Source organism: Rhopilema esculentum, chromosome 14 (assembly GCF_057945365.1).
Source record: "Rhopilema esculentum isolate cy_ngs chromosome 14, ASM5794536v1, whole genome shotgun sequence".
Lineage (NCBI taxonomy): Eukaryota > Metazoa > Cnidaria > Scyphozoa > Rhizostomeae > Rhizostomatidae > Rhopilema > Rhopilema esculentum.
Genome location: NC_142828.1, coordinates 5694532 through 5710827, shown reverse-complemented (window position 1 = coordinate 5710827; position 16296 = coordinate 5694532). Strand labels below are relative to the sequence as shown.

Sequence of the window (16296 nt, the reverse complement as noted above, 5' to 3'; positions counted from 1 at the left end):
TCGTAACACACTTGCCTTATTTTGCACATTTAGAGGCATTTCATGATGCTCTTTCAGGTTATGGGATCCAAATTTAAAAATTCTAAAAATATATTTTTGTGACGTCATCACTTTAGAACTCTATACCAAGTCTCTTTAAAGTTTCAAGCTTGATTAAATCTTTGATCTATTGATTTTCGAGCAGTTATTAAATTACTTTTACTGAGTTAATGTTATTCAGTTCGGTTTTTTTGGTTCGTAGAAATTTTTTGGTCTTCAATTCTTTTATGAATCTATTATAGGCAGTCGTTCCATTCTAACCCACAAGACCGTGCTGTCTTGAAAATGATGACAAATGTTCGATCGACAATGGCATCAGGAAGTAACGCGTTCAAATGTGGTAAGCTACAGATGTGTGCAACTCTTTACAAGAATACCATCAAGATAGCGCTCCGGGACAAAAAACTCACCAGAATGCCCCAGCATCTAGTAGAAGAGCTGGAAAATGGATTGACGACCAGTTCAGAGTGCGAAAATCAGAGTGATGCAGTTTGGAATCTGCGTCATGCCTTGGACGTGGTGTATGACGAGTATGTTGATATGTACTGCGGAGTAAAAGATGCCAAGTTCAACCCAATACATCTTGCTATCAGTAATGCCATAAGCCTGGGTATGGTTTTGCGTGGTGACAAACGTGAAGAGCATCAGCGGGACTTATACCACAAGTTAGCAAAAGACATCCTGGGCGTAGCAACCTTGTCCAACGAGTCAAAATCCATGGTCAAAAGTGCGTTAGAAGTTGACGGGGATGAAGACAAGCGAGGGACACAAGTATTTGCCTTGAGGAAAGCCCTCGATTATGTTTACGATGAGGTTCGACTGCCCGAAATGCACAAAAAGCTTCTTGAATCTACGCCTGTAGATGAAGTTAAAAAGAAGGAAGAATTCCTGCTTGACTTCACGAAAAAGAACGAAACATTGATGACATTTACACCCAAAATACTGAACGACACAGTGATGGGGGGAAAGAGCAGTTCGGAACTGAAGCTTAAAGATGATGTGGCAGAATTTTGTGGCTCTGTATCCACAGAAAGTAGTGGTGGCTTTGCTAGCATCAAGTTCCACCCTAGCAATGTGGAAAAGCTCAGGGATGCCCTTAAAAGCTGCGCTGGGTTTACAGTTGTGGCCAAGAATCTAGCTGAGAAGGTTCAGCGTTTCAAATTCCAGCTTGTTTCTGTCAAGAAGATGCGTGCTTTCAACTATCAATCTGAGATCATGTTGCCTCCAACTTCTGAATTTGTGCCAGTTTTTCTGCATATATCTACATTCTGGCCAACAATGTTTGGTCATGTGTTGGCCGATCAAGGAAAGGTTGACACGACAGCTGTGGATGCCATTGGATTTCTCGTTAGCAAATTGTGTGATGATGGGAAACCAAATCCGGACTTCAATGAAGGTGATTTCTCTATAGCTATAGAATCTGTAAAAATAGTATATTGAGACTGTATCTCTAATGAAAGCATGCTGACTTTGCAGCTGGCCCTTAAAAGTGATATAGATCTAAGAAATTAGTTGCTTTTTGTTAGAATTTTTGGTTTGATATGCTATGTATCGTGTAAATTTTTTTAAGAGCTTCCAGCGGTCATGTTTGCGCTTCTTTTTCTGCTTAATGTTATAAAAAATTAGGCACAGTTTATCGGCTTTAAGATTTCGTGCTTAATGCAAAATATTCGGTAGCTAGGGCATAAGGTTTTTTAAGACACTATAAACCTTTCTGAGACTGAATATAAATTAATTTGAAAAATTGGATTCCCAGTACAAAGGTTTTTGAGTCACGTTTTTTTCTCAGATTTCTTTCTTAGCTTAATACTTTTCCTGTCGATTTAAGTCTATTGATCAAACCTTAACTGTTCTCTTCGAAATTCATGTGAGTTTTCATTGCAAACTGTTTGTTCTTATTGAAATGTGGTTCTAATTGGAGCCGGTTATAAACTGATTTTTATAATGTGCAGTCATGTGACAGCTTCCTCCAGGCCCGAGGCAGGTAGCTTATCTAGGTGAGGCTATTGATGACGTCATCAAAAATAAGTTATAATCCCGGCCACAGTAACTGAAATATATTCAATTTTGATATAGCTTATCCAAACATTGCAAAAAGGCTCATCCTCACGTTTCTGGCCCCCCTCAGCTTAAAGTCCGAAGCAATCGGACCCCTCTTCTTCCGTTTGTATATTTCATGTATATATATGTATGATCCAAAAAACAGCTACAAATGTTGGTATTGTAGATGCTCATTTTTGGTATGTAATTATTTTTTTCCTCGCGCATATGGAAGCTTAACCTGCGGCTAAATTTAACAATTCACATATATATTGATTCGATTTATTTATAAATGTATTTGCCATGAATAGTAAAAACCTGTGTATAAGAACCTACATTTTTTTCATTTTAGCACAGATATGTTCTTAGTCAATGAGTACCTTTTATTTTTTGTCTATTTGCATTTTACAGTTGTTTTAATGACAGCATTTTGCAACTTCAAATCCTGTGTAAATTGTTTGTACTATTGATGGCCACACTGAGAAATCCTAATTGGAGGAGACTCGGCGAACTCCGATTTGAGTTCTTCGAGCCTCCTTGTAGCATCGAGTTGGAATAGCCAATAGGAAAACATCTCTAATCAGAACGTAATAACTGTGCTCTGCACAGCGAGCCTCGATGCGGAGAGGAGGCGATGAAAAATAGAAAGTTAAACCATTCTGAGTTATTCAAATAAGAACCTTTTCTGGAACTCAGGGTCAACATGCTTGTTAAAGTGGTCCAAAGTACCTTTGTTAGTCTTTTGTCTCATTATATAAACTAAATTATTTGGTTGATGAGTAAATAAGATGTTGACGTAACCCCCCTCTTCTCACTATAATGATTTATCTTGCATTCTGTGAGCGTGAAATCTTCCAGTTGTACTAAGACTCGACATTGTTAGTACAATCTTTCGTTTATTGAATTTGTCATAATGCTGTTCATTTTGACGTTACTTATTTCAAATTTTATGTTTGATATGTAAGATTATGTAAATTTTTTATGTTCAAGTTGAATTTGTTCTTCTTGGAGCTTATAATCAATTAATTTCATTCATGTTAATTATGGTGGATTCTTTAGATTTAATGCGAATGTTTTATTTTGATTATGGGTCATTCAATTCTATAGATCTATTTGGAAAAATGGTTCTTACGTGCGGTTTTTAGTATATTCTTCATTTTGATTTTTTGCTAATAATGCTATTGTATAATTGTAAAACAACTTTAGACTGTTGATAACAGAGTTGTATTATTATTCAAGCCGAAAGAATGTATGTTCTCGTAACATCTTTGTACAATAACTTTCCCATGTATCGCTGCTCTTATGATGAAAATACTTGCTAGGACTGCTTAAACGTGATGTCAAAATGTCAGATTCTAACATCAATAAACCTGTCATTATATAGTACCTTATATATATACACTTAATGACAATGACTATTAATTTTATAGTCTTTCTATGGGTCTTTCTCCCCCAACGATCTACCTCTTTTCTATTCTAATATCCCCGTCTTCTTGTTATATAGATCGACTTAAATCTGTATGGGCAATTTTTCCATACGAGTTCCTGTTTAGAGTTCAGATACGCTCTAAACTTAGACTGTCTCTATCAAAAGGATAAACTCTTGTGGGTATCATCTTTGTAGGATGCTTGAGTTTAATTCTTTCTGTCTCTTTTTGAATCCAGTGCATTGCTTTTTCTCAGGTAAGACATCTTTCTCTCACGTGTTCAAAAACCTATGGAACTTGCTGCCATCAATTGAAAGTGGTAATTCTTTACGCCAGGGTATGAAACGAATTTAGCAGGAAAATGGTCTCGGTATCTGCGAGACGGCTAGGAGTTAAAATCCGATTTTTAAACATAGCCATTATTCAATGGCTGAGGATGAAATATACCAACAGTTGCCGCCAAAGTAACAATTGTTTACAATTTTCTGACTTCTTTGATACTTTATGGGTGCGAGATCCTAGCCGCTTTTCCTCAGCAAAATGAAGGCCATGTCCCCCTCCTTTACTAGGTATCCTAAAAGTCTTCAAATTTAAAAGTTTCGCATGGATTTTTATGCATGTCATCCCAAAAGTGCTTATTAGGTTTTCATATCAGCTGGCAATTGTTTACACGTTATCCTATTTTATTGAGAAAATTTAAATTTTTAATTTCAATCACGCTGATGGCTCCGTGAAATCAGCGCCTCTTGCAATGCTTGGCGAGTTTCCCATTGTACTTATTCTGCCAAATCTAATGAAGATATTGCCCGCGAAACGCTGTTTCCATGCCTCGAAATCCACTGGAATTCGGTATTCCAGTCCATTTAAAGTTGCGAGGGATTTCTCTCCATTCTTATTCAACCATTGTGCCAGACAGAACTGTGATCGCGTCTTGGCCTAAGTTTTATTACTCCAGCATTTGCCAGCAAACATGATGCTCAACGGGTTGAAACCAAGTGAGTTACCATCTAACTGTTTCAATTTATTGCTTTTATTTGTTTTATAGACATCAGTTTTCTTGGATATAGTTAAATGTATATGCAAGTTTAAAAGATTATTAATTCATATTTGTTCCACATAGATAAAAGTCATTTCTTGAGATGTGCAAGACATTCAAAACATAGTAAAAAGGAAGATAGCCTATATATCTTCTACTAAGGACCGGTTTGTAACTAACAGCAGTGAAAATTTCCTGTATCATCGTTTTTCCCGTCGTTTCTTTTTCCTGTTAAAACCAGCACCTTTAAGGGAACCATTATGGAAATAAGGTCAGCTAGACCTTTTAATGCTATCCGTGCCACTGAAATTAGGGGTGTCTACCTTTCTGTTTTAAATGTAAATCACTGCATTATATTATTTTCTAACTTTACGAGGTTTTGGTCTCGGGAAAGACAATCCAGAGCAAAATTGTTTGTTTCTTTTTCCGTTAAAGCCGTACGCTGTCTGGGGGTGTCTGTTGTTGGCTCTGTGTCCGCTAATTAGGTTTTCAGTGTATGACTATGGTGCACGGGTACCTTTGAAATACCGATGCAAAACGATAGTCGTAAGCTGGAACAGCAAATAAAGCAAAATTTGTTCATTTCATGTGCAACCATCACAATGAGTCAACCACAAACATGAGCTGGGGACCACGCAAAATTGTTGTTTCATGAAAGGGATTATTAGATCGTTTTTGCCAAAACCTTTAAATTAATGTTAGAGTGTTTTGTTCCATCACCAAATAAAAGAAACATAAGCTAAAAAAAAGGAAATTGCTATATTGCTCAGATCCAATTTTCTTCTTCACTTTTTCCTTATCAATACTATCAAGATAAAATAAGGAACTTGATAGTGTTAAGCTAATGAAAAACCCTTTGATGAGTTTGCGTCGCATCACATATCAAACGTGATTACCTCTCATTTGAGATTGATTAAGTGTTTAACTCTAAGATGAAGTAGAGAAGAAGATGAATAGAGGAACTTTTCTGCATCATTTGTTACTACTGTCTACCTAATCGAAGATTAACTTATCTAATCGAAGACTCTGAGTCTGCGCGCAAGCTAAATTTATCGAAGAACATAATATTGGGGGGGATGTTTCATCCCCTACCCTGGCTACCAGACTCACTTTAAATTATTCTATATATAGTGAGTCTGGTACTCAAGTATTCATCCCAATACCCCCCTGGTAAATCCCCAATGTATGGAATATATGCGCTGCCAGCGGATCATAACATTCCTGGGTTTTCATATCATACATCTCGCCCCATCGTCGCTTTGCAAAAAATTTTTGACTCAAAGAAAAACAATGATCAGAACACCGCACTTGTCGAAAGACGGCTACCCTGGTTTTCTAGGTTTCTAGAGAGTCAAAGGCTGACCGAGAAAGAGGGGTGCGGGGTATGTGGAGGAGGGCTGCGGGGGTGTGTGGAGGAGGGGGAAGAGAGACCCTTTTTTCTTTCCTCCATCGGATCACTCAGCTAAACGACCTGTTCTCTGCAACACGTCTAAACTACGCCTGGAGCGGGCTTGTTGCTTAAAGAGTATTATATCGACAAGTGGTGCTGTGGCGTACCCTATATGAAATGGAGAAAACCCAACTCTATAATTATAAGAATAATCGCCTTAGAGGTTCGAATTCTTTATTATTGTAACTCTGCAAAATACGAGCAGCGTGTTTACTTCAATGTTACTGTAACACCTATTTATGTTTACGGAAAAAACAAACCTGCGTTGCGTTTGTCTGTGTACTGCTGAGTGGTCCCGTACACCATAAACATCAGCTGCTAGAAAACAAACTTTGTCTGTTACTTTCAGTCGCACAATCTTTGCATTTATTATTCAAGGCAAGATTGGCCTTTGAAATTTGCGAAATATAGCAAGATTTTATTTACAATATCGCCTCAACTTCAATAAATTAACATTATAAGCTCAACCATTTGACGGCTTCAGGACCGAAACGACGATATCACTTTTAGGTGATTTTTTATGAATGAGAGACGTTGAATATCTAGATGATATCTTTTTATCGATCCTAGGCTAGACAAGGTTGAAAACTTGGAGTGAGACTTATGTTTATAATGATAAGATAATACTTATATAGGGTTAACCATGTCAGTACTACGAGTACTATTATCGATAAAAGCCCTGTTTAAAACTAAAATTAAAACTTTGAGCAAATTGAAGAAAAGTGTTTAGCCTAAAATGTTTTTCGATATTTTTATCTATAGTTTGAAAATGAGCATGATGTTAGCAATTTATTAGTTTCTAAATATTTGGAATAATTAGTTTTAATTTATTAGCTAGCTATTTGTTCATAGGCAAATATTTCTATTCTTTGGATATTTTGTTATAAGCAACCTTAGTACATGAGTTAACGCGAGTTAACTTTGTTTTGATATTCCCTATACAATTCCCAGTTTTTTTTTTATTTTACCTTATTCTTAGTTTTTGTTAGATGGAAATCTTTTGATTTTATTAGTCATACGATCTCTGGAGTTCGCCAGGGACAGTGCAAGCCACAAACCTTTTTCTGCGTTATTGGAGCAAAATAAGGGAAGCTAGGGATTTCTGGTGGTGGGGTGAATATCTGCTGAATCCCAAATAATTTCTTCATTTAGAAAATTGTATTGCGATTGGCGCTTCCTGGACTGATATTTTACAGCTTTTTGCATCTATAGCATGACAAATATCAAAGTCAAATATCAATGGAATTATAAAAGATACAAATATATCATTGCAATAATGAAAATATTGCAAGGCTTTTGCCAACAAAATATGTAAAGGAAAATATCTGTTAAATTAAAGAATAGAAAAGCATAAAGCAAACAGCACTGTACTTGACTCAGTATCAGAATAACGTCCTAGCTTTTTATGTCGAGAACAGCTTTTGAAGCTCTCTTATGGTAAGATCAGGTACCGTACAACCTCTCTATTTATTGCGACTGTTGCCAGATCTGAAAGGTGGCTTTCCGATATTGCGCTTCGCAGATATGTCTCGACTCGTTATAAGCAGCTAAAGGCTCTCTCATCATTTGCAAAGAAAAACAGACAGTGTTAAAGATATCTGCAGCAGCGTGACAGTGCTCTCAGATTAATTTGTTAAACTATGTTTTATTAAAAAACAAGTACATTTTCATGATCACCACACGGAATCATTTCCCCTTCAAAGAATTCCCAAGCATTAAGATTGGTTCCCACTAGGCGACTAAGTGCGTTCAAGTGCGTTCATCTCTGAGCGTTCAAGTTTAACGCCAAGTGGGAATGCTCCGAGCGCTTAACTTGGAGGAGATGAACACACTTAAACGCTCAGAAAAGTTAAACGCCAAGATCAAAAAATTTCATCTCAGCGTTTAGACATAAAAGAAGCCCAAAAATTTAAGGAATGTTTCGTTCATCAACCAACAAGTAAGATTCAAATGTTAAGCCAAAACAAGGCAATTTCAACCGTAGCAACGCATGAAGTCGATTTTGTGACTCTCCCCAGAAGCCAAGAACCTTAAGCTAGCCTTTCTTTGGCCTAAATTGGTTTTCTGAACGTGGCTTCGGATTTTTTGATTACCGGTTATACCAGATCCAACTCTGGCTATATCTAGCTCTGACTAGGCTAAATCTCTCTGGACTCATGCGCAAATACCGAAAAAAATACTCTTGATCACTTTAAAGTTCGCCGAAAAGTGTATTAAAAAGCAAAGTTCTTGTCGTTTTCTATAAATTTCACATTCCCAGAACTTGCTTTTTGATTTTGTTTTCAAAACTTGAAGCCTTCTTAGACATGAAAAGTTCAACAAATTATCTTTTTCAAAGTTTCGCGGTTCATTTTGACTTGTCTTCATACAGCTAGTTGAACGTTTAAGTTTTGCAAGTGGGAATGTCTCGGTAGTTTATCTGTTATCTTTAATTCATTTCAAGGATTAAGAGATGAACGCACTTATTCGCCTAGTGGGAACCAAGCTTTAAGAAGTGCATGCACATTTCGATGCTGCTTCAAAAGAATTTCGTTTGATTCGATATCATCATCATAAAAGTTTGACAAATCGTTCAAGTCATCGAAAAATATTTTTGCATTCTTGCCAATGGTGTTAACGGGAGACACACAATCTACTTCCTATCTTCTTCGCATTCTTGTCCTGAGTATTTAGTTTCGTCTGACTCTTTTGACGTTGATGGTGAAATTTCAATTCGATTTTTTCTTTGCCAAAATTGACAGGGTCTTTACTTTCAATGTTACAATGACAGAGCCATCATTTCACGGTGGTATTTTTTGTTGTGCTTTTTCTATAATCTTTATCGAAAGACATCTTACAAACCAAGCAATCAATTTTCTGTCTTTCTGCTTTACCATGACCAAACATTGTCGCTTTTGTTCTAGCTTCCGTCCTTAGCACACACCAACAGGCAACTACGCCATCCCAAAACACAAAGTTAAGTCAATATAAAAAGATCAAGGTTAAATGGAAAATAAAATATCATGACGCGAAGCTATTTTTTTACAGAAAATTCTGATAAGGCTTTGCTGGGTATTCATGAAATCTCCGACAACACCAGCTTGATACTAAGTGAGGGGCACTGGTGAAGGGGCGTTGGCCCTGCCCCCTCCCCCCACCGTTAATCTACGCCACTGACAAAGTTTCGTTGTTCTCTGAGCAGACATTAGAAAGCATGTCATTGATTCTGTCATTGAAATCTTCAGGTAGATACAAGCACTGCGCAGCCATTGGGCTAGCTAGGGCTTGCCCCCCCCCCCCCTACATTTTAATGCAATAATAGGCTAGAAAAGTTTTAAAAAGGTTACTCTAAGGCAACATTGAAAAGTTTACTTTTCTGATTTGGTTAGCTTGATGTTTAATGATCTTCAAGCTAGTTTTATCCATTTTTATGGTAAATGATATCTCTGAGTCGGACCGTTTTTAATAAAAGAAAGTATTTTCAAAAAGGGGCGTTTTCCGGTGTTCTAGATGGCGTGGTCTCAAAAACTTTCTGTCGCGCCTTTTTCAGCCCACCCGTTTTTAGACTGGTGCATAGTGCTTTGGTAGATAAAACGTGCTTCTCAAAGACTTTCTCGCAACCTTATTGGTTTAGTTTGATGACGATTCCCATGGCGGTTATTCCTTTCTAGCCAATCAAGATTTGACGCTTATGCTTTTCTGCGGTGACTGGTCCGAGATCTTTAAAGAATCCAGAAAAAATGTTAACCTTCCTCCGGCCAAAAAAGTCTTACTATAAAACCTTCCTCATTTTAATGGGTTTGAAATGGGAGTGGTCAGAAAAGGAGGTACACGACCAGTCTTGATCTCCTCTCCTCGTAACTCTGTTTTTTCAAAATCTTCCTATAAATTTGTAAATTGTTTTCAATTATAAATTTTTGCTTACTTTACTTACCGATTGTAAGTAAAATACTTATATCGATTAGCAAAAAATCGTATAATTCAAATATCTAAATTTTAAGACGTTAATGCCTAAATTTCACAGTGCAAACTAGTTCAGCAAACATATTCATAATAAAAAACCTCCAGTTTTTTAAATTTAGTTTTGATTCTTTTCTTTTTTATGGCTGTATTTTGAAAATTTTAAGGCTATAGAGATTTGTCAACTTCCTCAAGTTTCCAAATTTTTGGCCACCTTCCTCAATTTCTCTTTGTTTCTACAATCTTCCTCCGTATTCGTGACTCTGAATTTTTGCACGTAAACAGCAACTCCCCCATCAGCAACCTCGGCACGATCCTTTTTACACAGATCAAACCCAGCAATCTCAATTTCACTGTCTTGTACATTAGTATGCTTTTGCTTCGGATCTGAGCTGCATAGCAGTTCCTCTGAATTTGCTTTTTGGCAAATTAAACCGCAATTGGTGCAAAACTTTCATACCTCGTGTTCGGAGCAAAACATCTAATTTTTGAGAAATGGTTGGACTTTGACGAGGATTGAGTCCAATTTCTCCACCATGTCGTCTGCATCTTGGGTGTGCCATTTCCATGTTCTGCATGCTGGGAGGGGCGGAGTAGAGGGACAATTCTTTTAAAATATAAGTATACCCAAATAAGTTCTTGATACCGAAAATGTGTCGCCTACTCCCCAGTCCACAAATGCTGCCACATACTTACTTAGGTACTTTTCGTTCGACATTCTTCAAAGTAAAAATGTCGGATAATGACCGGATACCAGGTGTGGATAAGGCTATTTTGCTTTTACCAATCAGCGACCGCTAACCTCCCGAGTCATTTTATTTGGGGACTTTGGTTTTTGCAAATACGTCGTGTTTGTTCAGTTTTTACATTTCTGTCCAGTAAACAAGTTTTGTTGCCTGATGCTCGCGGGAACATAGGCAGGGCATTCCTCTCAACCATCGACCGCATTGCCTAACCTTTGTTTTCTCGACTGATTATGGAACAATATGGTATAACGAATAATTTAAGCCCTTCCAACATTTCCAACAATAGGCAAGCGGCACTGATTGGTCAACCTCGACAGTCATGTGCTCGCGTTTCTGATTGGTCAGCATAAGTTCCAGATCTTTGATTGGCTGAGCGACCTAAATTCTCCATACTCCATTAGCCAATCAGAATTCAAGAATATGACAACAAACGTGTTTCGCAGCTAGATTTAGGCCTATTTTGGACGTTTTTACCACTACCCACAAAAAAAACGTGTAAAATGTGCTGAAAGATAACCTACATTTTTTTTAAAAATTAAATCTTCAATAAATTTATGAAAAACTGCCGTTGTACTCAGTCAAAATTCTTCCTCGCCAATCTTTCTCTCAAAATACCTACAATTGTGCAATTTCTTTTGCACTCAGGTACTTTATATCTGCATTTTAAAGGCTTGAAGATCGATGAGAAGCTCATGTCCACTGATGTTCACTGCTACGGCCTTGTAAAAGCTGACGCAATTTGTGAAAAATGAAAAGGGCGGGAAAATGAAATATGTATCATTTACGAAAAATTATTTTGCTGTGCTAAACATTTCCTTTGCTTTACGTTTTCTTTGATCGGGTATCCTCTTGAATCTTTTTCAGAAAACCGGAAACGTTTTTTACGCAGAATAGGTAATTTCCATAATTCAATGTATTTTCATTTTCCCGCCCTTTTCATCGTTGACGAGTAGCGTCAGCTTTTACAAGGCCGTAGCAGTGAACATCAGTGGACGTGAGCAGCTCATCGATCTTCAAGCCTTTAAAATGCAGATATAAAGTACCTGAGCGCAAAAGAAATTGTACAATTGTAGTTATTTTGAGAGAAAGATGAACTGCATTTTCTCTCAGTCGAATTTAGCGATTTTTTCCGTCAGTAGCACAAGCATCAATGCCGACAAGAAAAGATTTCAAAAGTGGCTTGTAAAGGTAAGTTCATATTAGTTAATTAAGTGGATAAAACAACTTTCAAAGATAAAAAACTGTAATTTTTATGTTATCCCTCCCCCTAATTATTATAAGGGTTTGAAAGGGACAGTTTCAAGCCTAACTGACAATCGCGGAAGAATTTTGACTGAGTACAACGGAAGTTTTTTTATAAATTTATTAAAGATTTAATTTTTTAAAAAAAAATTAGGTTATCTTTCAGCACGTTTTACACGTTTATTTTTTTGTGGGTAGTGATAAAAACGTCCAAAATAGGCCTAAATCTAGCTGCGAGACACGTTTGTTGTCATATTCTTGAATTCTGATTGGCTAATGGAGTATGGAGAATTTAGGTCGCTCAGCCAATCAAAGATTTGGAACCTATACTTGATTGGTCTACTTCGATCCACAACTGGGTATATATATTTCCTAGCGTAGAATTTTCGATCTATGTTCTGGCGTTTTAAACTCTGAAGAGTATCAAACGAAAAGCTTTAGTTTATTCAAATGTCTGCTTTTTTCAAAGCCATTTTCAAATTTTTTACCACCAAAAGATTGTTTGTACTGACTTAGTTCACATTAGCTGATGCTTGAGGGCTTTTCGTGAGAATTTCGCAAAAAGAAGCCAGATGGTTGGCAAGATATTACTGATCGATATTGTGATAGGGTCCTTAGTTCGTATTCAGAGGATTTGCTGCTAATTTAAGCTTTCTTCTACGCAATCCGAGTTGTTGACAAATTATGATAGGTCAGTGTGTTATGAGATTATGGTGGGTGTACTTATGATGTCGGGAGCGAACAACATCTTGAACAGGATGACACAGATGCTAATATAACATAATTTTCATCTCTACCGTATCAATAGTAGATTGACTTGCAGTTCAGTTGAATTTATTGTATTTGGAAGTGAATTTCCAATCTTTTATCCCATAAAACTAAAATAATTTGTATTTTTTCAAATAACTTTTTCGAAGATTACAGCACTTGGATTCCGCAAGAAAATCAATTTTTTATAAGAATTATTTCGTGTACTTAAGATACCAGCTGCTTAGTAAAGTGGGCATGGAATTGAGTAGGTTCAGCTTTTGTATGAAGATGACAATATGATGATGAAGACTAATTTGAGAGTGCTAAACAAAGGGTTTTTGAGTTTCTTTCCATTAATGCAGAAGAACCAGTTAAGAGTAATGAGCACAAACACTTCCTTCTTTGGTACTAAGGAATCGAGCTAGTCTTCTAATGTACAAAGCGCCTGTTTTTTTGAAAATGTTGTCAGTATGCGAATAAAATTTTGGTTTTACGTCCATTTTAATTATAAGAAGATTTTTATTGTTTAAGTTATTCCTGAATCATTGTTAACTTGAAGTTTTTTATGATTAGCAATGTATGAAGTTAAAAATTGTGCTACCTTCTGCAAAATTACATAAATTACTCTTTTTAATGACGAGAAAGATGTCATTGATGGAAAGTTTAGAAAGCATCGGTCCAAGATTTGATCCTTGGGGCACACTTTAATTGAATGGACTCCGTGAACTACAAACCTATGGACCTTTACGATTTGTTTAATATCTGCAAGTTACCTTTTAAATAGGTTTTAGCATATGTATCTATACAAATTCGATAAGCATCTTACTTTGAATATGAAAGAAGGAAACTGGGCTTTTTGTTTTGTATAATTTTAAAAGCAAAAGGTTCACCACAAAAAATATTTTATGCCTTCCATCTGCAGATAAGAAACGGTCTTTTGCAAGAATTTTATTACGTAACATAAGCAATCTTACTTCTACTTCATGTTTATTATGGAATGTAGACGTGCGAATCAACTTGATATGCACTTGCTTTCGACAGCTGTGAAAAAACACAACAACAAACCAGCTCTTTATCCGTTATCAAATTTCGAGGTTTGCTTATAAAACTAGATATTTTCTATGAAATCGTATTGTTTGCTGATAAGTAAAAGCTTGATCGATATCTCTCTAATCCATAAAATCAGGTGGCATTTATGGCACTGTGTTTGCAGTTGTGATGCAAGCAGCTGTTTAGCCGAAGGGGTATATTTCCTTTTCTGAGAATAAAATGTTTAGGAATTATCAACATGTCTTCTTGGAAAAGATGAGTGGTAAGTTTCTGTTCATTATATCGGTGTGAAGACACGAGAGAAAGCATGTCACAGGTGTTTCGCGGTCAAACGCAATGAACTCTTGATCTCAGTGTAAACAGCCTTAAGCAAACACAGCAAATGCGAGTTGATGCGGAAAATTGATTTGTTATGGAAACTTTGTTGTACTGGTTAATCAGAGATGCCATCACAAGATTCGCTAAGGGTAGAGAGAAACGTCGTGTTTTTATCAATCAAACTATTATATTTTCATAATGGTACTAAATTTATTTGCTAACTATATTATCGTTGTTCTCGCCCTTTCTTTCAACAGGTTGATTTTGCCAAAGGCTTTAGTTGCATCTGTATCTATTCGATTACTGTCGTTTATTGTGAATCATATAATGCAATAACGTGTTGATGTCTATAATAATGTTTTTTAGAATTTTTAAAAGCTATATAATTTGGAATTAAAATATTTCAGGACGCATCCTGACAGCATACGAAAAAATATCTGTACAGTGCAAAACCAGTTTAAACTGTTGCAAATTGGCTGACACAAAGCAACTAAAAATTAGCTTTGCAAAGGAAATTTTGCTGTTAGCCTGGTAACTATGACAAGTGCTTTGTTTTGGAAGGGGGGGGGGGGGGGGGGTGCTCATCTGGTCACATCTCTCTAAATTTTTAAGGGAACCGATTTTACACATCAAGAAGCCATCTCAAAATGCTCTTTTGAATATGCAGCCAAAACTAGAAATTTTAAAATTCAAAGTTTACCATCAATAGTTAGTCTGATTATTCTATGATAAAATATGCCTTGGATCAAACGTCCAGTCATCTTAGATCTAATTTTGATTTTAGATAATGGAGCAAAATCGTTATTCTCACTGCTGGGACAAGCAAAAGGGCACACAAGATCATATAATCCATTTTTCTTCAATTGAGGGTTAGAGGGTTATCTTGTTATTAATACTCGCAATATTGAAAAATTTTGGCTCTTCAAATGAATCTCTATTTGTTTTCCTCTTACATTTTAAAAACTTCATGACTTGATAGTGCAAAAGCTATAAGACTTAATCGTAATTCGCGTAGAACATAAAGGGCCTAACTGGTTTCGAACCACACCTTTACGAAGCATGTCACTCACAGCTAAACCACAAGAAAAGAGCTTATTTAAAAATGTTACATGCTTCCATAACCCAGTCTACATTGAAATCGTTTCATAATGGAGGAAGAAATGGAGTTTTCGCAAGGTAAGCCAGCACTTTAAATTCACAAGAAACGCTTACAATTCAATGTTGATTGTGTCAATTTAACGTTAGATATTTCATACGATACTTTTGTATGCAAAATAACAAATTGATCATTGCGGTATAAGGTGAGAGGATGGCTCAGTTACTACGGCCGCAGACTACAGATCCCAGGGTTCAGGTCCCTGACATGACTAAGCATTCACCTAAAGTGAGTGTAGACATCCGCTCTCTGCATTTCCAGGCTTCGAAATCATGAAAGGCGGTCACATCGAGAGACAGGGCCACGGCCCTGCATGATAAACCTTTCTGAAGGAAAAAAGCATGCTCTCCAAATGTCAGCATGCATTTCGAAAGCTGCACAACACGTTGACCTCATTACTCAATGTTACTGAATCATGGTTCTCAAATGCCGATAAGCGAAAAATAAATATTAGCATCTTCCTTGATCTAAAGAAGGCATTTGACACTGTGAATCACAAAATTCTGCTCTCTAAGTTATCAAAGTATGGAATAGGAGGAACCCCTCATCAGTGGTTTACATCATACCTAACTGATAGGATACAATACTGCCAAATCAATGGTTCCAGTTCACAACAAAAGAAGGTTCAGTGCGGTATTCCCCAGGGTTCGTGCCTTGGGCCTCTCCTTTTCATACTATACGTAAATGATTTTGAGCGATGCTTAGAGAAAAGCTCAACAAATATGTATGCAGACGACACTAGCAGAACATGCTCTGCAAAAGACATTGAGGAACTGTGCAATGACTTAAAAACTGAGGGAAAGAACATTGCAGAGTGAATGCGGCAAAGTAAGCTTAGTCTGAACACCAATAAAACTGAATATATGGTCATTGGTCAAAAAAGACAAAAAAACCATATCCAGGGGGAGATAAGCTTGAAAATAAATGGAGAAAAAATCCAACGAGCCCATGAAGTAAAATATCTCGAAGTCACTATCGATGAAAACCTACCTTGGAACAAGCAGTACAAGAGGCTTAAGTGTAAACTTAAAAGTGGTCTTTTTTCGTTGAGGAAACTTAAAAACATACTCCCACAGTCGAAATTGGACCAGGTTTACAGGGCA

General features: G+C 36.7%; 2 protein-coding genes across 10 annotated transcripts in view; both read left to right on the top strand.

Moving 5' to 3' along the window:
- The window catches only part of LOC135696268 (uncharacterized), a 31840-nt gene extending 28385 nt beyond the window's left edge, over positions 1-3455 (top strand). For all 7 annotated transcript variants that reach the window (XM_065215611.2, XM_065215608.2, XM_065215610.2 and 4 more), the window contains one exon: positions 282-3455. In XM_065215611.2, coding sequence (XP_065071683.1) covers positions 282-1479 — 1198 coding nt within the window. In that variant the 3' untranslated portion in view covers positions 1480-3455. The remainder of the gene's footprint in view (positions 1-281) is intronic.
- Positions 3456-4328: 873 nt separating this feature from the next.
- The window catches only part of LOC135696272 (acid-sensing ion channel 1C), a 32930-nt gene continuing 20962 nt past the window's right edge, over positions 4329-16296 (top strand). Inside the window, exon 1 of one of the 3 annotated variants that reach the window (XM_065215619.2) lies at positions 4329-4501. In XM_065215619.2, the coding sequence (XP_065071691.2) occupies positions 4477-4501 (25 nt within the window). In that variant the 5' untranslated portion in view covers positions 4329-4476. Of the gene's footprint in view, positions 4502-13846; positions 13982-14849; positions 15214-16296 lie in introns of those variants that run through there. The other 2 variants (XM_065215617.2, XM_065215618.2) reach the window with 2 other exon arrangements.